The sequence below is a fragment of the Doryrhamphus excisus genome, chromosome 21 (assembly GCF_030265055.1).
Source record: "Doryrhamphus excisus isolate RoL2022-K1 chromosome 21, RoL_Dexc_1.0, whole genome shotgun sequence".
Classification (NCBI taxonomy): domain Eukaryota; kingdom Metazoa; phylum Chordata; class Actinopteri; order Syngnathiformes; family Syngnathidae; genus Doryrhamphus; species Doryrhamphus excisus.
Window position 1 is genome coordinate 1,801,542 of NC_080486.1, and position 27,924 is coordinate 1,829,465.

A 27,924-nucleotide genomic window follows, 5' to 3' on the forward strand; every position below is an offset into this window, starting at 1 on the left:
TAAATTGAATTATATTTTACATTTCATTTGTAATATTGCAATATATTTGTAATATGTAACATGTAATTTGTAATGTGTACATTAGAGGGCGCTGTTCGGCCACATACAGTACACAATTGATGAAGTCCTTTTTTAACTGACTGGTAATAATTGTATCTTTTTACATTATTGAATGATTTTGTGATTTCTATCACGATAATTAGAATAAAATAACACAAAAATATTCACCCAACATATAAATATACCAATATAATAATTTAAACACAGCATAAACTAGATACTTGTGAAAATAAACCATCTCAATTTGAGATACAACTGGCATCCAATTATTTTTGCACTGCTACTTTTGATTTTGATACAAAAAGTTATCGGTTTTGTCAATATTGCACAGGCCCTGTATTCACTCGGTATCGAATCGATGCCACAGTGGGCAGTATCGCCCACCCTTACTTGACCAGCAGGTGCGAAACTTTGACCTGCTGAGTACTTGGCAGTGACGGATACGCTTTGTGTTCACACTGCCAACAGGAATTCCACACTCCGTGTTGAAGATGCACTGTCTAGTCAGTCTGGATCGCGGAGAGGAACTGAACCGGTTCAAGTAGAATGTCAACAAGTGACGCAGGACACTTGGAGCTCACACTTGGAGGAGAAACACGCAGGGACGCAGCGACTGCACGGTGGGTCCAAAATACTTATGTCACTTATTAATGTTCTTTTTAGTATAATATAAATCCATTCTGACGCTCATTTCACCTTTTCATGCCATTTATATTGTGTGATATATGGATGCTATTTTTCTTGTGTTATATTTTCTCCATGAGGAGCTGGAACCACGAGGCTGTTAGTGGGGCTGAATTGCGTTTAAAGATGGCTTGTTTAAATGTTCAACTGCGCTGCAGCGCTCGGAAATATTCACTATCCTGTCAAAAACACTTTGACACGATCCATATCGGTATTATAAGCAATTCGGCGTCAAGACTGAAGAGTTATTTAGCATTCAAGTTTGAGTTTAGAGCTTGTTGCTGGCCAACCTATTAGCATGGACGCATTGAACTTGTACTTGACGTGCGATCTTTAAATGAGCATTATTATAATGTAATTTTGTATTATGTCATTAGAACTTAAATATGTGTATTTTATTGTATTTTTGTTTCAGTTTACTGGTTCTAACTCAAAATTAAATGCAATCTCAGTGAATTACATATGATATATACTGTATATATACTATGCAGTTTTTTTTATTACCTGTGGTACAAGCAGTATACAGTACATTTATTTGGTTGAGGTTGAATTTGTTGTTGTGTGGGTACCACTGCATGCACATTCACATGTGCAACAGGACTATCACCATGGATACACATAGCTACTGGCTGCATTTCCAGGCTGAAGGATTTACAGTTTGCTTCAAGTGTGACAAAGTAAAGGCGTGGCTGCTTAAAAAACAAGTCTGGTTCTGCCCTTGCCGCCCTTTTTAATGTTGCAAATCATGGCAAGGCCAATATAACCCATTTGGATGCATCCAGAAGAGACATTTAGGGTGTAAAGCATTGGAACATCTCAATTACGTGTTTGTCCGTGTCGAGTACACACCCACACTGTGAGTTCAGGCGGGATCCTTGTTCTTATGTAAGTGTTGGTTGCCAGAAAACAGCACACACCCACAAGTGGACCTCAAGCCGTGAGCCGACATACCTCTCACACACACAATGTTGCAGCCTAACGAGCCTGTGAAAGAAAACAATTTGTCACCAGTCTGGAAGCCATGAAAACAAACGATGACATAGTTTGCAGCGTCCTGATAATGTGCGTGTTAGGTTGTACTTATTTATGTTTTGGTCAACAAGTGAAGAATGAAGACGCTGCAGTTGAACAATCAGTGGTGCTTTGCACTTTGGTCATCACATAGTTGAATAATCGTGTCATTAGTTTATGGGCTGCAATATTTGCATGAGTGAAATTATGATACATCACTGTCACGTTAACAAAAGTATCTTTTGGGTTCTTGCGGAACCAAACCAGATATGATTATCCCCACATTGAAGCCTCTTTGTAGGCATACTGTACAAATGTCTTGGTTTACTGTAGCAAAATAAATATTGCTAATATTGCTAATATCGCTAATATCGTAAACGTATCATCTGAAGTAAGCGTGTAAGGAGTTACACATAAGAGATGAAAATGTCATTTTGTTGTCAATTGATGTGCTGCAGGGGTGTCCAAAGTGTGGCCTGAGGGCCACGAGCAGCACACGCCTCATTATTTTATTCTCCCATGTTGAAAATGTAAAGAAAGAATACCATTATTATTTTTTTTAATGTTACCAAATTTTAAACAATTAAAAAATATTTGATTTTTAATTTTATGTATTTTTATGTAATTTATAGTTTAAATATTTTATTGCCCCCCAGCATATTTTATTAAAAAAATAACACTGAATTAAATTGTATTAAATTTAAAAAAAATATTTTTTTTATATTTGATGTTTCATTTTTTATTGGCCAGGGTACTATATTGTACAAATAAAAATACAAATAAAGTTAAATAAAAATGTACAAAAAATTAAAAATAAATGTAGAAAATATATAAAAATGGTCAAATAAAGCAAAAAGGCATAAAGTAAATACTCCATGCAAGCTTAGTTGTGATGCGTTTATGAGCTGTCATTCCTCTATTTGTCGCTATGCGACCCCCCTAATGTCGTTGTGAGGTAGTTACATAGACAATTCAAGTAGAATCATAGATAAAGATAAATAAAAGCATTGATATTTGACATGCAGCCGTTATGTAAACCCAGCTGGTCCACTGAACGCTTTGTGCGATGCTGCAAATGGCCTGCAGGAGCGTCAGGATCCAGAACGCCTGCATGGAAAAAAGGTCGCCCTGATCTTGGCACCGGGCGCTGAATGATGATCCGCCTCCTGTCAGGTCATGCCAGTCGTATTTGAAGAGCATGATGGACATATTGTAACGAGGGAGCTGCTGTATAATCTCTGTAATCCCTTCCTGTTTGACATCCTCACACGAAGGACTGAATAGAACTATTAAAAACAGCCATGTATGAGTCTTCTGTGGTGCGTTTAAGGCCCACGTGTTGCATGTCGGTTCCCGTTTGTGTTCATAATATGTTCGTTTTGTGTAGTTAGTGTGGGTCCGGCGTATGTGTGCTGAGTGTGGGTGTGTGCGTGAGCTGCCGTGTGTAAAAGAAAGTTTGGCTTGAGCACAGTTGGATTACATAACTGCTGCTTATCAGTCCAGCGGGAAGCTGATGCAGCACAGAGATTGACGCTACGGAGAAGGCTGGAGAAGAAGAAGCAGAAAGGGATGCAACAACATGGAATAACAACGAGACTGACACCGTGGGAGAGTGACTAATTAGCCCGCAGAATGCGTCAACGCCGTGTACATAACGTGACACGGTGTAACCTGCTAATAAGATGAATAATGAACAGGAACCTGACACGGTAAACAAACGTCAGCCATGGTGGGAATCCGCTGTTTTGGGTTTGTTCTTCTTGTCATGTGACTAATTATTCTTCAAGGAAGACTGGTTTTGGATGGAAAGGGGTGCATTTTAGGCTTTTTATCACCAAGAATGTGGTCCAGAAGCAAACACGTTCATAAATTATCGCACCTCCACGCAAGTCAGGGTTCAGGTACCTTCAAGGGGTCGTCTACAAACGTTTGCGGCTTTGTGGCAAATATATTTTTTATTTTATATTTGGGCGTATTTGCTCCAAGTCCCGAATACTAGTTTGTGAAGTAACCCAAAATGTCTGCTTTAGATACAAATGCCTGGCTTCCTGTTTGTTTTGGAACACTTTTTTGTGTGTCCATTCATGATAGACATCTTCACCAAATTTTAAGATTATTAAAAATTAACAAAATATATCCATATCCTCACGAGTGTCGCAAACTGGGCATTATTATCTGGTACGGCCATCATTGATTTTCCACACCTTTCCCAATGGATGCCATTGGATCGTGTCTGTGAACCTGACATATCCAGGAAGTATATATTTCATGAATATTATAACTGATTTGACTTTGCAGACAGGAGAATGGGCTTGAGACTCCGCCTCTGCAGCACTCTTGCCGTCTTCCCATCACGCGGGAGCGAACATCCAAAGGTGAAATCCACACTTCTGATTCCTCCTGCCAACATTTTAAGACTCCACATCGCTGAAATGTACTCACGATATCGTGTAAAATCGTAATGTAGTAGCCAGGGATCAAACGGAAAGGAAGACGCGGCAAATGGTTTTCCTTGAGCAGCACTCTTGCCCTCAATAATTAACCATCAATTCCTCTCAATCTATTCCAGCACTAATAATTCCAAGACGAGAGGTGGATGCTGACCGCGGGCCCAGGTACACCTCCTTTGTCCTGTTAAGACTCTCCAACAACCTGGACCTCAACAAGTCCGAGCTGCGACTCAAGAGGAAGCAAGACTCGTGTCTACGTAGGTGAGCATGGAATGTTATGTCAGACGCGGAAGGTCTTCTCCTTCCCGCACCTTGCGGCGTTTTTGCATGCTTGTGTGTCAGTAGAGCAGTCAGCATTGGAGATATGCTTTGATTTTGGTTATTATTATTCATTCATTCATTCATGAGGGTCGCAGGGGCAACATGTACCTCATCACACAGCAACTTAACACCCAAAAGGTACCATTAATTTTCTACCGCTTATCCTCACGAGGGTCGCGGGGGTGCTGGAGCCTATCCCAGCTGTCTTCAGGCAAGAGGCGGGGTACACCCTGGACTGGTGGCCAGCCAATCACAGGGCACATATAGACAAACAACCATTCACACTCACATTCATACCTATGGACAATTTGGAGTCGCTAATTAACCTAGCATGTTTTTGGAATGTGGGAGGAAACCTGTAGAAAACCCACGCATGCACGGGGAGAACATGCAAACTCCACACAGAGAAGGTGGCAGAGGGTGGAATTGAACTGGGGTCTCCTAGCCATGAGGCTTGCACGTCGGACTCATGGTGTCATCTTACAAACAACATTTAGCTCATCACACAGCAACTTAACACCCAAAAGGTACCATTAATTCATACATTTTCTACCGCTTATCCTCAAGAGGGTCGCGGGGGATGCTGGAGCCTATCCCAGCTGTCTTAGGGCGAGAGACACCCTGGACCGGTGGCCAGCCAATCACAGGGCACATATAGACAAACAACCATTCACACTCACATTCATACCTATGGACAATTTGGAGTCGCTAATTAACCTAGCATTTTTTTTTTTTAATGGGGGAGGAAACCGGAGTACCTGGAATCGAACTCGGGTCTCCTAGCTGTGTGTCCTGTGCACTAACCACTTGGACGCTGTGCAGCCCGTGAAACAGCATTAGATAAATAAATAAGCGTTAGCGCCACTGCACCATAATGCCTCGTTTATCACTATTAATTACTTAATAGTAACCGTGGTAGGTGAATTTCTGTGATGTAGAATTCCTTATTTAGAAATGGAATATTTGCATAGAAAAACACCTTGTAAATATTGCTATTAACATTATTAGACATCTTTAACATAATTGTTTGAAGAATTCTTCAAAAAATACACAATTTCCGACAATTTATTCAGAATTTTTAAGTTATTTTGAACACAAACAAAAAAACAAACGCCAGTAAACATAAAACATAACTTCAGCGCTTATGGAAGTAAAAACCTAAATCTCCTGCAGGTAAATCAGGTCAATCCCTCCCCGCGTCTTACATGGCAATATGTATCGCCAACCCATAATAAGAAACTGCACCGCCCTTCATGGGAACTTCTTCCATTTAATGAGTCGTAAACGTAAACAAATTGTTTTCAAATGTTGTTCCACCCTCGCGTGTGCAAGGCAGCGAGACAAAAGGTAATTGTAACTAAAAGAGAGAGAGAGAGAAATCACAATGGATATTAATTACCCAGGGAAGAGGAGCGACACGCCCTTGGACTGGATGTTTGCCACTTCTTGCATATCGTGGATCATGTCCTTATTTAGACATCTGGTACTGTGTGTGTGTGTGTGTGTGTGTGTGTGTTAGTGTGTGTGTTAGTGTGAGAGAGAGAGAACCTCCATAGTACAGTATGATCTTTGTGCAACTATGTCTCACACACATTCCTTCTAAGTGCTTTTTTTTTTTTTTTAAATGGGTTCAAGGTGTGACTTAAGTGTGCGAAAACTGTTTAGCGGCGAGGAGGAAGGAGGAAGGAAGGCCAAAGGAGAGGAATGCCGGCCATCGTGTTGCTCGGCATTGCAGCGATAAATGTTTGACATCCAAGCGCTGAAAAACTTTCACATTCCTGTCCAGAGGTCCCGTGTCGTTCGAGAGCTCTTTGGTCTTGTGTAATCGACACGGGTTTTTATTACGATGACTTTATTACTTTTATAGCCTTTTATTATATCTCCATGTAATAGTCTGCTTTCTCCTGTTCTTCCAGTTCAAATGAATCAGAGCGGAGCAAAGCTGTGGGCAGCAGATATCAGGTAAGCATCGGTACGGTATTAGGTAGGCGAATAATGCGCTGAGATTTCTTATTTTATTATTACGTTGCAGCAACAGTCACGTAATGACTTTTGTCTGATTGTATCGATGCTAAGATGACAAGACAGGAATTCTATGCTCTTAAAAGCCTCACAGATGGATTGTTGTTTTAGGAATAAGAAAGAAAGTACAGGGTGTGTATGCGCCTTCAGGCAACCAGTTTGTCAAGGTTTGAATATTTTAGTGAGGTACACCTTGGGAACAGTCGGACATAATAAATGGCAGTAAGAAATGAATTTTCTTGGTGAAACTTCTCACAAATGTGAGAACTTTTGGTCACATTTAGGACCGATGGCAGCTGCTGTTGAAACGTATGTATGTTTATGTTGGTGATAAAAAATAGCATTAACCTTATATCGATGAAAATAAAAGCCGATCCAACGTTTCATTGCGTCTGACTGACAAGATGGCGGTTGTAGCGTCATGGTCTGACGCTGCATGAGGCTGCCGGTGCTGGGAAGTTCATTGAGGGAAACATGAATTCCAACATGCACTGTGACATTCTGAAGCAGCACATGATCCCCTCCCTCCCTTTGGGAAACTGGGCCGCATGGCATTTTTCCAACATGATCCTGATCACGAGCCAAGCACGTCTCCACGCCTAAAACCCATTTCAGCACCTGTGGGGCATCATTCAGTGGAAGGGAGTCTGAAATGTGAGGGGATACTGTGGTGTATGTTTTCTGTGTTTCCCAGTGGCGTCATTATTTAGGGAGTCTTCAGACTCCCTAAATAATTATTAATAATAAATAAAAATAATTATTAATAATTTGATATTTTTATAGATATTTTGTTGATTTTTTTTTATTTTATTGATTTTTTTTTACAAAAAAACTATCTGACAAATTTCATATAATAGGGCAAAGGCAGGCTAATAGGCAAATCAATAAGCAGGCTAATATTAGCCTACTACTACTACTGTTAGTAGTAGTAATAATTAGAAGAAGAATAATGATGATAGTAATAATAATAGGCTAATTAATAATAATGATTATTCTATCATTGATGACTGTCCACTGGACAGAATGGTTGCAGAGCTTGAGCAGCGGTTTTGCAGTGTAGATTGTGTGTACTTGTGTATATTTAAATTTAAATAGTGTTTGTTGGATTTTTTTTAATATCTACTACATTCATATCTTGTGCATCTCCAGGGGACTAAGCCCCCCCTGTCCTCAGAACCTAGTGACGCCCCTGGTGTTCCATGTATTGAAATCCAAATTTAAGACAGAAAAAAACACAAAAAAAACCTTTGGCTTACCAATACTTCCTGTTTTGGCAGGTGATTGGACCAACTTCCCTTCCAGACACCCCAAAGGATTTAACCAGCGATTCTCCATTACCAGAGAAGATCCCGTTTTTGGTCAAGGAAGACCAAGAGGTTTTCACAGTTTGCCATGAATCCAGAAGTATATCGCAGCCCAGATTGACCGTCTGCAAATTCACCGATTTGGACCAAACCGATGTTGAGGACCAGTCTGACTCCAGCGGAGCCATGTTGTCGTCTGCCATGGTGACAGTTCTGGCCCCAAATTGGACTGACCGACTTCGACGGTCCAAAAGGTTCGAGTCAACCGGGAGTTTGGAAACTCTGGTGAATCTACAAGGCGGGTCCGACTCGCGTTCGACGGATCATTCTCACGAGGTTCAAAGTGGCGTAGAGAAGATGTTCACCATCTCGCAAGCCCAGTCGAGAGCTCCATTCCAGTGTACCAGGCAAAGATCAACGGGCTGGTCTGCTAACAGCGGTCCTCCAAATGTGGGCTATGAATCAAAGACTAAATTTGTTCGAACAGTTTCGTTGGAAGTGAAAGGGACAGACATCAAGAAAGCAGAAGTAAGTTCTACCATGGATGCGAATCCACAAAAGAGGAATCCTGAAGGCGGTCCTCATGTCAGACATTCGTCTATGAGTTCCAAACCAACAACGAGCAGTCTTCTTCTATCATTAAGACGATTAAACAGTCTCTCTCGTACAAACCAAGCTCCTTCTGAGATACCGCTGAAGGCCGATCCGGATGTCAAGATTTTCTCAACAAATCTTTCTCAACCTTTTTCCAAACCTCGGAAAGAACTGATTAAATCACTTCCCTCTTCCGCATCCATTTCTCCTAAGGCGCCTGAAACCGAACCAGTCGGTTCCTCATCATTGTCTGATAGTAGTGCAAGAGGAAAAACAATCTTCCGTTCGTCTTTACCGATCAACAAAGATGACACACCCTTTTCCAAACTACAGCAAACAACCAACAGAACCCAGCCAAGTATTTCCCTGCTCAGTCGACGAGCATCTGGAAGGGAACGCAACTGGAGGGATTCGGGCATAGGATTAAACCTGATGTCGGACAGCCACGTGTCTTCATCTAAACCAACCCAGTACGACTCAAACATGCCCGTGGCCTCATCGTCTGGTTGGCAACAAACTGGCCAACAGACCAGTTCAACTCCAGTTCTCACGGACACACCCAATTTCCAAAACAAGCCGAACACACCCTTGATTCCTCTTTGTAACAATAATTGTGACCCAGCAGCTCTTAGCCTGAATAATAACAACCAAAGTCTTAACCATAAAGTTTCCCGTAATTGCAGCAACGGCACAGCAGAGTCGGTTTCCAATGTTAACCTGATGATAAAACCACAGCGAGGAGGAAGTCAGAGTGTCAAAGAGAAACATTCCGGCTATACAATTGACAAAGGGAAGCTAGCAAAACAACTCTATGAATCCAGTTTAAAGAAAATACAACTAAAGTCTTCAAGTTTTCCTGATGGTCAAGCGTCTTTCCCAAGTCATGGCTCGCTAAAATTAAATGGGAGTGAATTATCGAACAAAAATTATCAGTGCTTCCTCACGCCCACGTCTCCGGAACGCCAGAACTCTCCATCGATCTCCAGCGGTCTCCCACACAAGGACCAAAAGCCTTGTTCCTCTGTTGAGATCTCCAGAACTACATCATTGTCCTGTGGTTCTACATCCCAAACCACAACTCTCGGTTTTGAAAGACGCTATTCCTCCAATCCGAAGCCTCTCCAGCCGAAGTCTGTGCCCTGCCTTGTTCTTTCAGCGAGTCGATGCACCCCAGACTCTATCCCAACTTCAATGACTCCAAGCCTTCAAACTTCCAAACACCCTGCCGCCCTGATCCGTCCGAGCACGATTGACGCCGAACCGAAAAGTCCCAAAGCCGGAGGAATATTAACCAACCACTCGGAAAAAGAGAGAAAAAGATTGAGTCTCCCAGGACACGGAAAGCGAGTCAAGCATGTCATGTGGGAGGACACTGAGAATTCCGAACCCACTGAGATACCCGCTTTTTCTCCACTACCTCGCTCAAGGTCTCAGCGACTTATTCGATCACCGTCCATCTTCTCCTTTTTAAGATCAAGCAGTCCAAACACGAAAAACACTCCTCTCTGCACGACATCACCCAAGACTTCCAACTTGCATGTCGGGAAAGGAGGGAAGTATCGATCCTCATCGTCTGACTCTGCGGATCAGGTACTGAAAGAGGGGGAGCAGTCCAGTAAATCCGAGCAAATCGGCGATCAGGCGGTGGTCATGAATCAAGACAGACCAGTTTCGGCCCCACGCAGACTTCAGAGGTCCCTGTCCTTGCAGGCTATTTTGTTCCCGCCAACTGATCCCTCGCCAGCTCCCGATTTTTCAACTGGGTACAAAATCCGTTACAGCCCCCCACCTTACTCCACTCTCATCTCTACCCGGGTGGAAGCTAAGAAAGCGACTCCCAGGTCACCGCTTTTCCAAAACGCCAATTCCAACTATAGCTCGCATGCTGCCTTGCTTTGTCATGGAGATGGAGATGCAACCTTAACGACGTCGAAACCGCTGCAGAGGAAACCACCCAGACCTTCTCTTCGGCAGAATAAAATTCCATCACGAGAGAATTCCTTCAGTCGTGTCTCACACGCGGACGATATCAACAATAACAACTGCAAGAATATCAGTCAGCAGAACGGCCAAGAAAGCCGAGATAGTCTCGCCCAAAAGCATCAGAGCTCCAAAACGGATCCAGCTGCTCCAAGGAACGCAAGGGAAGAACCATTGCAACATCTATCAAAGATCCCAAGTGAAGACTCACACGGAACTACGAGTCGTTCCAATCTCAGCTCAAGCGGCAGCAGCTCGACCGAGAGCCGATCTGTTAGTGACGAAGTCTGCAACAAAAAAGCGAAGGACGGCATGATGGGAAAATTCCGGCTTTTTTCAGCAGAGAGCAACAACGAGCAGAACCCAAAGAGACGTCGTTTCGTTATGAAGAAAAGTCTCAGCACGCCAAACTCCGGTCCTTCAATGTCTGAATCCGAGAAAGTCCACAAGACTAACAAGAAAATAGACCAGGTTTTTAACAAACTGAAGCAAACGTTCAGCACTCGACGCTCTGAAGAAGATCCCGCATTTCCGTGGAAATTGAGACGAGCTTCAGAAACGCCTTCTTTCAGTGAATTAAGCGATACCAGTGATGCCACCATTGAGAGTACCAGAACTTCAGACGGGGACCAACAGCTCATGATGAGGGACAACAAGAGAAGAAAAGACGGTGAAGTGCAAGAACCGACCAGATACACCATCATTCCAACTTTATCTGTACAGAATTCCATGACGGAAAACGAATTCTTCATTTGGCCGGACCAGTCAAGTCCTAAAGTGAACCAAGACCAACCAAAGCATATGTCAGACCTGGTTGAAGTTAGACCAACCAATCAGTATCTTCTGTGCACGGATACCAGTCCCAGTCAGAGCCATGCTACAACGTTCCGGAAGTCTACATCGAGTTCAAAGAGTCCTTTCTCCCCGTTTTCCTCTCTTTCCACACTCTCACCGTATTCCTCACCTGATGTTGCGGACGATAACGTGTTCTACAGTCCAAAGCTGCAACGCCGCAGGGAGTCCTCATCGCCATGCGAGCCAGGGGAAGGAATGAGTCGAGTGAGTTCAAGGAGAAGCCGGGCATCCACAGGTCCACCAAGTGTAGGTCCGATCCAGAGTCAGGAACAATTGTCATCTTGCTACGCTGACTTAAAGTACGGCATCGAACCTGGCAGGTCGTTCTCGGTGAGCTCAGTTCTTTCCAGTCGCTCATCAAGACCTGGACGAATCTCCACCGGGCCCAAGTTCATGAGCGTGGGTGACCTATCTGAACCAGAACCAGCTTATGGAGGAGAAGAGGATTTGAATCCATGGCTTTCAACAAAATGCGATCACGGACCGATGTTCGATACCCAAATGGAGTCCTGCTTCCCCAGTGATGGTAAAGTCAGATCACGATCTCTCCCTCGGTCGCTGACCAGACATCTGGCTCAGCAGAGCTCCGGACTCCCGTTGTGTCCCGCCGCTGCCTCCACAGCTTCAACGTCGCCACATCGTTGGAGCCCCAACATGAACATTTGCCACTTTGACTGGGATACAGTGAGCCCCCCAACTCCCCCTCCTACGCCCCCTTTGTCGCCGCATACCAGACGCATGTCCAAACCTCCCAGTGTTTCCTCGCCAAATTTTCCCAGTCCACCAGCAGAACCACTGGACACCCATTCCCCCAGGGGGCATTTGCCCTCCCGGGGTTATATCTCCAGCCTCAGCACCTTTGAGGAGTCCTCGGATAGCACTTCGGACACGACGACCGACGATGAATATTACTTAGAAGAAAGCGAAAATGAAGAAAAGGAGACAGAGTTGTGAGACGGTTAGTTTGATTTCTCTTCAATCTTGATGATCCAAGGCTTTTATTGTACGGAAAAAGTAGGGAAAAAGGCCGTCGGTCCCAGCAAGTGACTTTAAAGGAATTTTGTGTCTGGATTCATTTTAACAGGACGTACGTATGTACAATATGTATGCACAGTTTGCTCTGCACATTTATGATAAAGACATGGATGCTTAGCACTCGTATTTTGGAGAGCTGCATGGCTTCAGTGCGGGATTTACTTCTGTGGAGTCATTTTAACCCTCGGGTTTGACGTGTGATGCATTAACTGAATTCTGGGATTTATAGCGCTGTATGTACAAGTGAAAGTCCATGCATGCATAAAAAAAAACAAAGGAGTTATGATGCTAATTTCTTGGGAAAAGTCTTAGGAAAAAAGAGACATCGTCTTATATTGGGGACAAGTGTCATTTACCAACTCCCCCACTAGGTAGCGCCACTACGCAGTAACTGTGCTTTTATCCACTTGCTGCTTTAACGCACCCATAAAGTCAGATATCTGGTGGGATACGCCGTGGTTTCTTCTGCTGCTAAGCAATAACTCCATTGGTGAAGGATAATTTCATGTTTTTAGAATTTATTTTTTATTTTTTTTGGTGCTGTAATGTTTATTTTCTTGACCACTTTTTTTTGTAAAATGGTTTAGGGAATTATATTTGCTAATTTAATATTTGTTGTCAAAATACTTAACACTGTGCCTGATATTGTCTTAATATTTACACAGTGACAATTTTAAAGTCTTAATATATCACTTTTATGAATAAATTAAATGTTTCCAACCACACCTTTTTCATTCAGCTCAAAATATATTAACTAGTAAATAATACTGTTTTGTGTTTGAATACGGCCTGTTTGTCAAAATATGCACATTCAAACAAATTGTGTGTACTTTTGGCTTAAATTAAACATTTTCCATCTTAAAACTGGCTAAATGAAGTAAAAAGATTTCAAGACGCATGTAGAATTCCAGACTGGTCACTAGGTGTCAGTAATGTTACATTTATGAGACTTGCAGCAAGAAGTACAGAAAGAACAACATGGAACGCTGCCAATGCTAACATCCATCCATCCATCCATCCATCCATCCTGCTGGAGCCTATCCCAATGCTAACATGTGAGTCGATATTATTTTATTATATAACCATTTTATTATTAATTTATGCCTAATATGTCTTATTTTTCTCTTGTTTACTATACTGGGTAATAAGAGTATAAAGGTGTACAAGTGTGTTATTTCATGTCTAATAATGTTCAAATCCCTTATTTAGAAGTCACTGTGCTCAAACACATTCACATATGACGGTCAGGTCTGGAACTAATTAATAGCGATAAACGAGGGTGAGTGGAGGTGGAGGTTTTTCGGGAGGAGTTCTGTTTTGTTGCCTGCTATGGTGACCGTTGAGCAAACTCATGAGCGCAGTAATCATAAAATAGTCACACATACTGGATGTTAGTGCTTAGTGTACTTTGCCCCTTCACTTTTTCTACGTTTCCATGGAGACGACGGACATGACTTGACATCATGCGGGCAGGGCTGCTCCACATGCTTTGATTTCGAATGAGCTTTTTCCATCATGTCATCCCTTGGAACGTGCAGCAGTGTGAGCACAAAGCTAAGTAGTCAATGAGTGGCTGAGGAACAGGCCGCTTTTGTCAAGTCCATCCCGTATTCCGTGCAGACGCGTGCGTCGTTCAACCATGCGGCAGTTTGTTTAGTGTGCACATTAGAACATGACAAACCTCCAGAAACTGAAATAACACACGGTGGTTATGTCATTGGGGATCTGCTCTATAGAAGTTACACATGCAAATGGCAGCCGTGTTGGCTTTCACTTGACAATAAACTCTCATGGGAAGTTGCAGCAGTGTGTGTGTGTGTGTGTGTGTGTGTGTGTGTGTGTGTGTGTGTGTGTGTGTGTGTGTGTGCAGGTGACAATAAAGAAGGGCTTTGTTTAGAAACCTAAACCTACACATTGAGTCTCTGGAAACATTTTGTTTGAATGAAACCTTTAAATGAAATATAACAGCTATAGTAATGTTAAAATATATATATATATATTAAATCATATAATTAAAATGTAACTAGTACTTTTTTCAATTGAATCACAGTTATAATAATACAAAGGTAAAAATGTAAATTATTTAAATTAAATTCAAACAATAGACGGATGGGTAAATATTTTAAAAACTCTTAAAAAGAGTTTAAAAATAATAAAATAAAATAAACCATTTAAAAATAATTTTTATATTTAAAATTATAAATGAAAAATTCAATTTATTTTACATATAAATAATTTCATTTGAAATTTAAAATGCTTAATTTAAATAAAAATGTAAATATTAAAATGATCTCATAGTATAAAGCCAGTATATGTCTAAAATAGTAATCATTTAAAATGTTTACAGTTCAACTTCCCTAGCAGTGGAACATGTACAATTATGTACTAAACTACTGTAATACAAATGTGTACTGTAATATGATGTGCTTTATACTGTAAATCAAATAATTAGCAACAATGATCACGTGGCTTTTATAGCATTCTATACTAGGAAAGTCTTTTACGCTACACTGCCGCCTGCTGGTTGGAAAGGGCAGTGTCAGCCTTCATGTCCACACCTTCATGTAAAAAGTCACACTGTGGCCTTGCAGCCTTTGTTTTGCAACCAGGGTGGAACATTCCGGGCCATGTTGTGATTTATTCTTCACACTTGTCACGCATTTATGCCTCATAATCTTTAGTGCGCCTTTGTCCGGAAAGAAAGATGCCTCTTGCAGCAGTTGTGTTTGTTTTGCCATGTTGCTGCCTTTATTTCCTTGTGTTGAGCACCTGCCTTGCATGCAGCCCCTTCCTGTGCCTGATTGAAATTCCTCAACATGTGCTTTCTTGTTGCTATCTTGTTGCGGTGGTTAAATATACAAGATGCACATGATAAGCACAAATGTTTTAGTGAGTTGTGTTCAGTACTTCGCTGACTTTCTCAGGGGAGTGATTAGCCGTCAGCTTCATGCAGACCAGCTCAGATTGCACAGCGAGATTCCTCAGCGGATTACTGGAGAGTTTAAGTTCACACTGATGTGTGATGAGGGTTCAGCATTTTGCCAGATAGTTAATGGCTTTTTCATGCGCTCTGTTAATTAATCATTTACATGTGTGTGTATTCCGCATCGCAGCTTCCCAAAAAATATATAAACAACTGTATGCTAATGTATTTTTTACCATTTAAATACGTAAATACATCTTTTAAAACTACTTCAGCCTGAAATATACATAGCAAATACTCATTATATACAGTATATATATATTTGATACTATTTAAAATCCGGTATGTTTACATAACTCTCCAGTTTTGATGAATTATAACATTTAAATGAAATGATTATATCCAGCTGAGTTTTGGGTATTGTTGTGATAAGAGTGTTGCAGGTAGAATGGGCCAGGTGATGCATTACCTTATCCAGGTGCACCCAACAGCGTGCCAGGTCGTTTAACATTCCTTGAACAAAGCACATACTGTAATCGCGCTGCTTTGACTGAGGTCCAACATGATTAGCACAGAGTCCAAATGTTGATGTAACCGGTTTTATTGGACGTGGAATCAGGTCACAGAGCTAATTGGGTCAATCATTTGAACAATCAAGTGTTTTCAGACGCAACGTTACCAGAGTTAAGTTGATCTGAGCGCTCAGAATCAGCAGTGTTAGACGTAAGGATCAAATATGGAGGAGAAATCCCTTTTAATCAAGCGTCCCCATCAAGTCTTTAGTATTCCTCTGTGCAAAAACTAGACCGGGGGTGGGCAGAGGTTTTGATTCATGGATAAAATATCACTTTTCTGGAGAATTTCTCCTTCGCTAGCTTCGTATCAAAGCCTTGACTTCCTGGAGTGACGTCGGCCCGTGGATTACCGCACGGGTGTCCAAACATTAGTCCAGTTATGAATTTATCACCACAATATTTTGCCTTTATTCTCATAACATTAGAACGTTTAGTTTCTGCAACCTAATTTTCCACAAATTATTAATTTTTCAGTTTCTCATAATTTTACAACCTTAATTATTTTTTTTCTTATTTCAATTTTCTCCTATTGAAATCCCATTATTTTTGCTCATTATATTACAGCGTATTATCTTGTAAAATTACTAAATTTTCTTTTTAGATTGCTTAATATTTTTTTTACTATATTCTTGTAAAATTACTGCAGATTTTTCCCTTTTTACGGTTGTTTTCTTGTTCAATGATATTATAAAACGTGCCACAGGCCAATTAAAAAAACAGCTATGGGCCGCAAATGGCCCCCGGTCTGCACTTTGGACACCCCCGTATTACCGTAATGACATACACGGAGCCTCTGGTTTCAGAAGCCGTACAGTCGTTTAAAAGCACTTTGCCCACGCCTGATCTAGACACCGTGAGCACATCAGCATATGTTGACATTCAACAAGAGGAAGAATATAAAATATGAGGCAGAATACAACGAGGGGCTCCGAGGGCCCTTCTTTAGCTCCGCGGCAGCTTCATCATGGGGCCCCGGCTACAGCATGGACAGACATTCATTCAGCGTTATTGCTCATAGAGTCACCGTTAAAGCCTCTACTCTGCTTTTCCTCATACCCGTCTAAGCGCTCGCCTAAAGAGGTGCTAAACGCTAAAAAAGGCCTTCAAGTGCTTCCAGACATGCAGATAGGAATGTGGAAGTTTCCTCCATGCCCAAACCAGAACCATAATATTTCTTTTTAAGGCTGATTTGAGTCATCATGACAGCTAAAATTTGATATAAATATTCCGGCTCCAGGCCAGGTCATTTTTGCTTCAGGGACTTGAACTTACTGCTAATACTGATGGAGCAGTCTTCCAAAGTGCTCCTCTCCTCTGCATAGCGTAGAGCTTCCTTTCAGAGAAAAGACTATTTACATCTGAGACGTGTGCTCGCTTGCATGAAAGCATAGAAAACTAGATCTGACCGGACTAGTAGGAAGCATCTCAGCGCCGATGATGATGATGATCATGAAAGGAAGCCTCATCACCTTTTAGTTCATGAACGCACGCGTCCTCGCCTTTCGTTTAGGTCTCTGGGTTGGGCGTGGCCAGCAGCGGAACGTTGTCCCGCCTCCTCCTGCCCAGTGGTGGACGTCGGTACTGCTCCCCGTCAGCCAGCGTCTGCGGCAGCGGCTTCCTCTTGCTCTCGGGCAGCAGCAGGATGGACAAGACGGCCAGCAGGGCCAGCGAGGAGTAGACCACGTGGTGCAGGAAGTAGCCGTAGTGGTTCCTCAGGTCCATGAGGGGGGAGCTGAGGCGGCCCACGCAGCCCAAGGCCAGCACGGCGCCCACGCCGGTGCCTCTGTGGACACACCCCCTCAGGTGTGAATGGAAAGTACTTTACTTCCGCATGGGGGGGCGTCCTACCTGATGACGGTGGGCATGATCTCTGCCGTGAAGAGGATGCAGAGGGAGGCGGTGGCCTGGGAGGAGAAGAGACCCATCACGGAGAACACGGTGATGGCCGTCTCGCTCAGATCTGGAACAGGAAAGACGCCAAAGTCACGCAATAGCTTTCTTAAAGTGGCATGCAGGGTTCTTCAATTGCTGGCCCACGGGTGAAATCCAGGACGTAAAGAACATCAGAGCAAACTTAGGAGCAACTCACATTTTTGCAACAGAGTGAAAACAACGATTAGAGGATCTTTTTTTTTCAGCATGGCCTTAAAACCACCAGAGTGGTCCTGTCATATAGAGGATCTTTGATGAGCATTTTTGCAGCATTTCCCTGAAAACAAGCAGAGCGCTCATTTTTTCTGATAGAGGTTCTTTGATAGGTGCTTTTGTAGGAGGTCGTTGACGAGCAGTCTTTGTCATATACAGGATCTTTGACATGTAGCTTATACACAGCAGAACTCATGTAGAGGATCTTTGAAAAATGTTGAACGGTCTTGGTATATACAGGATCTTTGACTATTTGAACAGTCTTGGTATATACAGGATCTTTGACTCGCATTTTTGTTGTTGGTTCTTAAAAACAAGCAAACCTCTCCTTGATACATATATAGAGGATCTTTGTGATTTTGCAGTATGTCCTGAAAGAAACAGTCTTCCATAGAGGATCTTTGATTTGTTTTTGCAGTACGTTCGTAAAGATCAGGCTTGTCATATGGAGGATGTTTTTGCAGAATATTTTGAAGAACAGCAGAGAAGTCTTGTCATGCGGACAATCTTTGACAAGCCTTTTTGTAGTTGGTCCTTACAAACAGCAAAGCTGTCCTTACCATAGAGGATCTTTGAAAAGAGTTTTTGCAGTAGTACGTTGTTAAAAGAACAGTCTTGTAGAAGATCTTTGATTAGCAGGTCCCTATAAACAGCAAAGCTCTTGTCATTTTGAGGATCTTTGATAGATGTTTTTGTAACATGTACTTGAAGAGCAGTCTTGTCATTTAGAGGATCTTTGAGTGTGAACACTGCTTCTGTCTTAGTGTATTTATTACTTTATGTATGATTAGTCGTTTGTTGATGAAATGTTAAAAATGCAAAGTTATGGCTGAGCCTTAGAATGACATTATATACAGAATAAAAATAAAAGAAATGAGAAAAAAACTTTTAGTGGTTAACACTTAAGTCTTCAGTTGTACTGAATGGGTAAAGTACAAGACTTATCTTCTACCTCCTGAAAAGAAAAAAAACCTTGAAATATCATCCATGATGGTTCTTTAACATGTCGTGTTTCTTCTTTGCTGAAGGTGGAAAGGTTCTGCTGTGTCACGCTGCTATGATGTCACCCCCCACCATGGAAACCCAAACCAGAAAGTGTGCAGCTTTGCTCTATTTATGTGCTACTACTTTTTGACCACAAGAGGGAGACAGAGACTAAGACAATCCTGTCAATTCTGTACCATGCTAATTAAAACTGAATCATATCTACTTTATGAATCATTGTATCCTATTCTCCCCGTACAGCCTTCTACGCTGGGTTTTCCTGATGGCTTGAAGAAGTAAAGCACATACTTACACTTCATGAGTCCCAAAAGGATCAAAGACGCCAGGCCTGTCATCGTCATGGAGAGCAGCAGGATGCCACGGCGACCGCACCTGTTTACCGTCGCCCACAACAACAGCCAGGCCCCGCCCCCGGCGCACACGGATAGCAGGTACGTCCAGTAGAAGCTGGGGGCCGTGCCTCTGACGTCACCTCGGAAAGAGCTGTAGCAGTGGCTAATGCCGTGGGAGATGAATCTGGGGGAGGATAGGACGCATCCGGGTGAGATTCTCAGATAGGAAAGACCTGAATCACGTGACTGGGGACGCCTTACGAGGTGAAGCCCAGCACACAGAGGTTCTTCCAAATGTTCCTGCTGTGGAAGAGCTCAGGGAAGGAGAGGCGGGGACGTGAGGAGGCAGTTGTCTCGGAATCCAGTTCTGGCGGCGACACACAAAGAAGGACAAAGACGCTCTGACCTGGTTTCTCATTCAATCAATATCCATGCTAGTTCCATTCATGTTCATAGAGGGGCGAGATGCTTCTACAGGAACATCAAGGTGACTAGCAGCGATGCTGTTGTATTTAGCATCGTTTAAGAAATCTGATAAGACCGTGGGATGTAGCTGGAAGGTTTTATAAGGTGCATCATTCATTGAAGATGCTGCCAACAATAATAAATAATAAAAATATGAACAACAGAGGCTACATGGACATCGTACCTGTGAAGCTCTCGTCGTCCCTCACATCTCTGTTGGAGTTTCTCCTCTCGCTGAAGGAGTTCATGTCTCCATGCCGCTCAGACAGCAGAAGCCAGCGAGGAGACTCTGGAAAAACTCCAGGAATGCTGCAGACATAAGTCAAGCTGACCTTTTTTACCCAGCATCATGGCGTGGGATTAGCCACACGTGCGGAAAGGAACCGTCACGGCTCACATCGCATTCTGTGTGGTTCTTACATGCGAATTTGGTTTTGGAGGTCTTAAGGGATTACGGACACTTGATAAAGTGGCTTTAATGCGTGCTGACATGAGCTAAAGGGCTCAGCGTGATGAGGAAATCAATACAACCCAAAACAAGCACCTCAGATGGAATCGAGAGACTTTTATCAAATGTCAATCACGATTCTAAACGCGCTTGTTGCATCTTTATGAGCCTGTGGTTGTTTTCCAGCTAACAAATACTCATTTAAATGCGTAGCATTCACAATGAAGCAGCAGTTATACTAAAGCAGTGCTTCTCAAATAGTGGACCTGGCGCCCCTGGGGGAACATGGTGAGGTGTTCTGGCACCAGCATCACATCATACAAAGGTTTGTGCCGATAAATCAATATAACAGATATAGAATGCATAGACTCATGTCAATTCTCTCGTACCTGTAGCTGAGGAAGAGCGTTAGTGGGGCGGCACCGGCCCCCAGCAGACCCCTCCAGGACTGGCAGCCAAGGGCCACAGCCAGCAGCAGCAGCTCCCCGGCAACAGTCGTCAGCCCCCCCAGCATGGTGGCTATCAGCCTCAAAGACGGCTCGCACAGCTCCAGGCCTGAGAGACAAGCAAGTACGTATTATGTCAACAGGAAGCGGGATTATTATTGTTTATCCAAGCAAGCATGCCCATAAAGGCGAGATGTGTTAAAACTCACGAGAGATGTACAGGGTGAGGTAGACTCCAGCGGTCGTCGCCGCCAGACAGAAGCGCATGACAATGAAAATGGAGGGGTACGGGGACACGCACACCAGAACACCAAACACCACCGACAGGGTGAGTGATGTCAGCAAGGTCTTGGAGCGGCCGATTCTGCAAAGAAACACACAGACGGCAATTTTAGGTGCATTTTTAAAGAGAAACACAGACTGAGGAAGAGAAAAATCATTATTATTATTATTATTATTATTATTGGATTCTGACAAGAAGAACTGCAAATAAGAAGCAAGGTGAATGCTACAAACATAATGTAAATATATAAATATACATATGTGTGTGTATTTAGTCACCTGTCAGCAGCAAATCCCAAGCCAAGACATCCGGTGAGTACCCCCAGGATGAAGCACACCTCCTCCACAGGGACCAGCCAGTAGCGAGTGCACACGAGATCCCACTACACACAAGACGTTAATTATCATCAGTGCAGTTTTTCTATTGGATTTTTAGTGTTACGAATTTCATCAGTAATTACGTAAGCGTGCTCAAACACGTTCACTGCACTAATTAGTGCAGTCACATGAAAAGTCATCCTTAACTAAAAACAGCTGCCACAAATGTAGATGTATGAGGTAGACTTATTTATTTTTCTCTACAAACACAGTAATATCCGCATAATCGCCATGGAGACAGTAATGACAATCTTGTATCCACTGTTAGGGAAGCCCTTTCTTGATGATCGTAATGGTGGAAAGTGAGAGACACAAGAGGGTCGCCTGCCTGATTGGAACTGGAGCGCAGAAACATAAAGGCTTGTCACAAACCATCTGTCATCCACTGCGCAGCGGCCCCCACCAGGGCAAGCGGCATAGCAGGCCAGGGTGTTCATGTGGGTGGACACACGTTGGGAAAATGCACACAAACAAGTTCCGAGACTCACTAGACTGGTTTTACCAACGAGGCACTGGCAGTGTTAGCTTTGGGCTTTGTTAGAGCTCGAAAAACTGCATAAGCGACCTTTCGGACTCGCTTCAATGGCAACTTTTTTTTTTTTTTAAAGGATGTGTCATCGGATATGCCACTATGGTAGCGTACTATTCAATCTTTGCTCTTGTTTTACACATTTTTGCTGTTGATTTTTTCAAAATATTTCAACTTTCTTTTAATAATCTTTGTAAATTCTTTTTGTAATATAATGACTTTATTCCCTTCATAGTATAACCTTTACCCCGACCTAATTTTCCACAAATTACAACTTAATTTAGTTTAGTTTGTCTTGCAAAATATTATTCCAATGTATAAAATATTTTTTCCTTAATATTTCAACACTTTGCTATGAAAAAGCAAAATTTTTCCTCATGATATTACAAGTTTATTCTGGTAAAATTGAGACTTTTTTGAGCCATATCAGTCGTAGAGGTCTTTTGTTTGTTTGTTTAAGTCGTGTTTGCTCTTGCACTGATACGCCGATATAAGGCTGTTGTCCTAAAATGACGCCCGTGGTACATATTTCGTCTTCGGATGGCAACATTTTAGCAAAAATTTTGGATGTCAACCAAAAAGCGCACTAACCGAGGCGGATGTTAACCGAGGAACCATTTAGTATTCAGAGACTTGACTATTACCCAAGCACGCCTTTAAGGACCTGTAGGCAGAGAAGCTGTTGAAGTATGGAAGTGTCGACATGTCTCTACTGAACATGTAAGATTTAGGGGAACGAGTTCTTCATGAATTTATTGATCAGGCGTTAAATGCAGATAGCGTCTGCGGATGTGCTACACTCCATTGCTTAGCAGCCAAGGTCTGAACTGCTTCCTGCTGAGCGAAGCAGTGCGGTACTGCAATACAGTCCCTCAGGACTCGAAGCTCACAGTTTCCAAAGCCCCTTTTTAACTGCCTGTGAAAGGCGGACGTGTCCCCGCCTTTTTCAGGCTCTGGCGTTACAGTCAAAGCTCTGTTGTCATACGCCCCGGTTTTCGTATGATGTATAATTTGTCAAAAATATCAACTTTTTAGTTTCACGTTCCGTGTAAAAGGCAACATTTGACAGGAATGATGCAGCATTTCTGTGCATTTCTCTGTAAAAGAGGCCATTTGATGCCTGGTGCATTTTGAGCTCACATCTCCGGTGCAGGCATTCAATCAATGTGTGCCCACATACACACACACAGGCCACACTGTGTGAGAGCAGCTTGAGTGGAAAAGTCCAGCAGGCAAAACACAATTAAAATGCACAGAGCCTTAATTAGACGAAGCCAAAGGTCCAACGCCGAAATCCCAAAATCCTTTCAAGAGAAATGTTGACAATTTCTCCCTCATACTTTCTTAAATCACATTTCCAAAATTCTCAGTAAGCTGAAGAACTGGTCTGGTTGGAGTTTACAACCTTGGAGATTGATGGTCAATAACACCAGGTAAGGAATGATGTCATCATTAAAGACCTTCACCTCAACCTTTGGCGCCTTTTACCTTCATAGTCTATTGCGACCTGTAATATTTCATCCATATGTCCCTGAGGCATCACATTCAAAGGCAAGGGGTGATTGGATGGACATATACGTATGTATGACATAACGTCTCTGTCTCTAATGCCACAGATGCTTTTCCACTGCAGGAACCAGAAACTTTACCCTGAAATTATGAACTTTACCTTGGAACCAGCAGGTCTATCCTGGAATGAGGAATTTTTGCCAGAACTATGAACTTTACCCTAGAACTACAAACTTTACTCTGAAACTATTAAATTTTACACTGGAACCAGGAACTTTACCCTCAAACCAGAAACTTTACCCTAGAACTACAAACTTTACCCTCAAACTATGAAGTTTTACACTGGAACTAGGAACTTTACCCTGGAACAAGGACATTTAACCAGAAACTTTCCCCAAAAACTAGAAACATTACCCTAAAATCAGGAACTGTTTACTTTAACTCGGAATTTTACCCCTGGAACCATGAAATTCACCCTGTAACTGGAAACTTTACCCAAGAACAAATAACTTTACCCTGAAACTATGAAATTTTAAATTTGAACTAGGAACTTCACCCTCAAACCAGGAACTTTACCCTGAAACTATTAAATTTTACACTGGAACTAGGAACTTTACCCTCAAACCAGGAACTTTACCCTAGAAGTACAAACTTTACCCTCAAACTATGAAGTTTTACACTGGAACTAGGAACTTTACCCTGGAACAAGGACATTTAACCAGAAACATTCCTCAAAAACTAGAAACATTACCCTAAAATCAGGAACTTTACTCAGGAACTATTTACTTTAATTCAAAAATGTACCCCTGAAACTGGAAATTTTAACCAGAAACTAAGAACTTTACCCAAGAACCAATAACTTTACCCTGGAACTAAACATTTTACCCTGAAACCAGAATGTTTACCCTGGAAGTATGAACTTTGCCCTTGGAGAAAGATGGCGGCATCTCCATGCCACATTACGTGGGCCTGACTGGTGAAACAGAAAGAAATGTGAGAAGGAGGCAGTAAGAGAAACCTCCTGTAACAGGTTTCACCTGTCGTAGTCATCAAATATTGATGGCATGTATGTCGCACATCAACTCTCTCGATTTGATTACCTGAAATTGAATAGCCTCAATGACGCTTTACCTCCGTAACAATGTTGCTGCTCAGCCCTTCCGTGATGTTGTAGTCCCATCCGGCCTGGCAGTCCACCACATCCGTCAGGCTCCCGTTGGCGTACTGCTTACACTGGGACAAACCCCCGCCGTCACCAGGCCTCAAGCCCTTATCCCAGGGCAGGGAGGCGTTCAGCGTCTCGGGGGACGTCGACGGCCCCGGCAGGTGGCAATGGTGCGGAGAGGAGAGGGTGATGAGGGGGTCGGATGATAGCAGGAAAGCCAGGAAGAGATTGGGCAGGATGGACAGCGCAATCAGGACCCTCTGCTTCTTCCTGCCCAGAGCGAGAACCATCACCTCTCCTGTGGGAGGCAGCAAGGGAGGGGCTGGGAGGGAGGAGGAGGACGGGGCCGGGGAGGATGGCACCGGGGAAGTGGGGAGCGACGGAGGAGGAGCAGGGCATGGGGAAGGGGACACCAGAGGGGGCGAGTCTGGAGATGTCATGGTGGCGGTTGACGGTCGAGGTGTTGCAAGGATCTATGGGAAAAAAAAATATTGCACAACTTTGACTTTGCAGAGTTGATATATTGAACGAATCATCCAGCATATTCCACCATGTATGATCCACATGCTTCTCCTTCAGCTGCAGCCAGGTTGCACAGGCCGGGAAGTCTTGCAAAGAGGAATCCCACCGGGTTACATAAGAGCTTTTTTACACGAAGAGGGGTTGAAACGTGGAGGGAATGTAAGGGTCAGGAAGCACAACGTATACAATAAAGCAGCTAAACCCCATCAGCCATTAACACCCTTTGCTAGCTCTTCTTCCTTACCTCCTTTCCAATGGTGGTGTTATTTAGGTGCTGCGTTTTCTCGTCCAAACATTGCGGAGTGAGAAGCTCCTCGGAGTAGTTTTGTGTGGTAGTCCAGCAGGAAACGACATTATTGTGTTATAAAAACAACAGTTAAAAGCGCACACACACACACCAGGACGCTGTACTTGTGTTGTAGCTAACACTGGCAGCAGCTGTGATGATGATGATGATGATGATGAAGCTTGCCGGGCTGGACGCTCCTTCTCGCTGTTGTTGTTTTTATTATTACGCCCGTTCAAGATTCGGTGTCGATTTCAAAGACGGGTTGTGAGCGACAACACCTGAGAGGAAAGAGTGTCGTCATCCAGCCGGTGGCGGACAAAGAGCGTCTGGAAAACTGCATGTGTGTTGTGAGCCTTTGCCGACGGCGACACCACTTCGACAAACTTCGGCTGCAGTCGGCCAGAATGGCGATGACGTCTACTGTCTCGGTGCTGACAAAGATCGTCTATTTATGAGGTGAGTTTTTGTGCGGTTTGTTGAGTGATTCAAAGACGTAAAATGTCGTAAAATCATTACTCATTAGCAGAAAGTGCTAACTTTCTGTCCTAGATTTTAATATTTGAAAACAATTAATGCAGTATGAACACCAAATATGTCATGTTATGTAGCTGTTCTTAAATATGATTGACAAATCAGTATGTCCCAATAATACAGTAATAATTCCACTTAAATTTTCAGGCTTCTTCATGTGATAACACTTTTTTGCCACACGAGGGAGCCATATAGTCTGCTGTTTATTCCATTACTGCAGAACAAGTGAACCTTGTATTTAACTTTAAAAACAAGAAAAAAAAACGACCCTTACATTTAATTTTGTTAAGTTAGAGTGAGAAACAAGCAGTGTGAGGTTTCATGATTAGAGAAGTCCATATGAAGAAAATATAGGCTTGAAAACAACAAAAACAAACATTAAACTGGGCTATTGTATGCAAATTGATATAATATTAAGTGGTTAGCGCACAGGCGTCACAGCTAGGAGACCCGAGTTCAATCCCACCATCTCTGTGTGGAGTTTGCATGTTCTTCCCGTGCATTCGTGGGTTTTTTCCGGGTACTCCGGTTTCCTCCCACGTTCCAAAAACATGCTAGGTTAATTGGCGACTTCAAATTGTCCATAGGTATGAATGTGAGTGTGAATGGTTGTTTGTCTATATGTGCCCTGCTTCTCGCCCGAAGACAGCTGGGATAGGCTCCAGCACCCCCACGACCCTTGTATATGTATATCTGCTCATAAAGTCAGTATGAATACCAGGCGAATACTAATGCCACAAATATCGGGGGAGGCTAACAGTAACAGCATCCAGCGTAATCATGCTAAAATAAGGTTTGCACAGATCGCAGTTTGCGTGTTACTGCCGTCAGGGCATGATTTTAATATGTGTGTGCTTGGTGGGGTTCATATGGCCTGCTGGTTGTTGGGTAATTAGATGAAATACGTTCTTTCCTCACTCTGTGGCGATGTTGCAGTCCGAGGACCACATATTGCCCCACACGATTCTGCGGGGACATTTCGACAGACATGCTCGGGTCACACACAAGAAGTCAATGTTTGGTGCTGAATATGCCATCGCCACTGTAGATAGATAGATAGATTTGAAATGGTAAGACGCATGATCATATCATCAGGGGTGTCTGCAGCTTGTTTTTTTATTCTGAAAGGATACTGTATATTAGTAGATGTTACATTATTATTATATTCATCTAATGAGAAAAAGTCGTCATTTTATGAGAATAACGTAATATGATGAGCAAAAATATACCATTTTATGTCTGTCCAGCTGAAATATTAAAGGAAAGTCATACTATTGTGAGAAGCAAGCAAAACAACAAATGGAGTAGTAATGTGGGGAAATTAGTTGGGGGGGAAAAACTATAATATGATGGGAATAAAGTCAAAATATGATGGGAATCACGTCATAATTACCAGAAGAAAATGTACAAGAACAAATTGAAATAGTTGGATTTTTTTTTAAATGATAACAGCCGAAATGGAAAAAAAAGTCAGCGTTTATTTTTTAAGAGTAAAGTCAAGGGAGGGGCTGGGAGAAAAAAGGCATTATTCTTTAGAAAGCTGAAGATTAAAAAAACAACAACAGCAGTAATGGAAAAGATACAAAAGTTACAATTTTACTGAAATAAACTGGTAATATTAGTAGGAGAAAAAATAATAATTTTAGTAGCTTTGAGGTGAAATATTAACTGTTTTTTCAGTCTTAATGTCATGAGAAAAAATAAGGTGTTATTTTTTTTAATTAGGTAAGGAGTTAGAATATTATGGTAATAAAGTCAAAATATTCTGAAAAGACAGTTTACAAAGATTATTTAATAAGAAAGTTGAAATATAGTATGGAAAATGGAAAATATATATATACACACATATAGACGTATAAGATGTAGGTTGTATAATCCTTCCACCCTGGTAACAAAGATGACTTCCACGGCCAAGATGGGTGTATCAATCATACCTCATTAACACAAAGGACTATCACGCTTTGTATTTCCCCTTCAGTGCATAAGATATAAAAGGTGATAAAACAATCATCTTGGGCCGAGATATTTATTTTCGAAAAAAAAAGTTGTCTGTCTGGCTTCCCC

At 42.4% G+C, this 27,924-nt stretch overlaps 2 protein-coding genes and 1 long non-coding RNA gene across 5 annotated transcripts; 2 read left to right on the forward strand and 1 right to left on the reverse strand.

Moving 5' to 3' along the window:
• The first annotated feature begins 469 nt into the window (after positions 1-469).
• zmp:0000000991 (mucin-2) lies at positions 470-14,303 on the forward strand. 2 transcript variants are annotated; one of them, XM_058059368.1, is made up of 5 exons: positions 470-680; positions 4,054-4,130; positions 4,325-4,466; positions 6,443-6,488; positions 7,826-14,303. In XM_058059368.1, the coding sequence occupies exons 1-5, from the start codon at positions 607-609 to the stop codon at positions 12,233-12,235; spliced, it is 4,749 nt and encodes a 1,582-aa protein (XP_057915351.1). In that variant the 5' UTR covers positions 470-606; the 3' UTR covers positions 12,236-14,303. The 2 variants fall into 2 exon arrangements, with proteins under 2 accessions (XP_057915351.1, XP_057915352.1); XM_058059369.1 differs by lacking the exons at positions 470-680; positions 4,054-4,130 and having other exon boundaries at positions 4,323-4,462; positions 7,826-13,371.
• Positions 14,304-14,569: 266 nt separating this feature from the next.
• LOC131108437 (uncharacterized) lies at positions 14,570-24,828 on the forward strand. Its single transcript, XR_009120455.1, has 3 exons — positions 14,570-19,395; positions 20,471-20,534; positions 20,605-24,828. It is a non-coding gene; the product is annotated as an uncharacterized LOC131108437 (long non-coding RNA).
• On the reverse strand, positions 15,825-25,766 carry slc22a17 (solute carrier family 22 member 17). 2 transcript variants are annotated; one of them, XM_058059370.1, is made up of 11 exons: positions 25,285-25,766; positions 25,069-25,161; positions 24,485-24,991; positions 21,217-21,320; positions 20,865-21,019; positions 20,599-20,764; positions 19,946-20,070; positions 19,558-19,663; positions 19,257-19,480; positions 17,663-17,774; positions 15,825-17,597 (listed from the first exon to the last, which is right to left on the reverse strand). In XM_058059370.1, the coding sequence occupies exons 2-11, from the start codon at positions 25,069-25,071 to the stop codon at positions 17,321-17,323; spliced, it is 1,779 nt and encodes a 592-aa protein (XP_057915353.1). In that variant the 5' UTR covers positions 25,072-25,161; positions 25,285-25,766; the 3' UTR covers positions 15,825-17,320. The 2 variants fall into 2 exon arrangements, with proteins under 2 accessions (XP_057915353.1, XP_057915354.1); XM_058059371.1 differs by lacking the exon at positions 25,069-25,161 and having other exon boundaries at positions 25,285-25,765.
• Between the last annotated feature and the right edge of the window lie 2,158 nt (positions 25,767-27,924).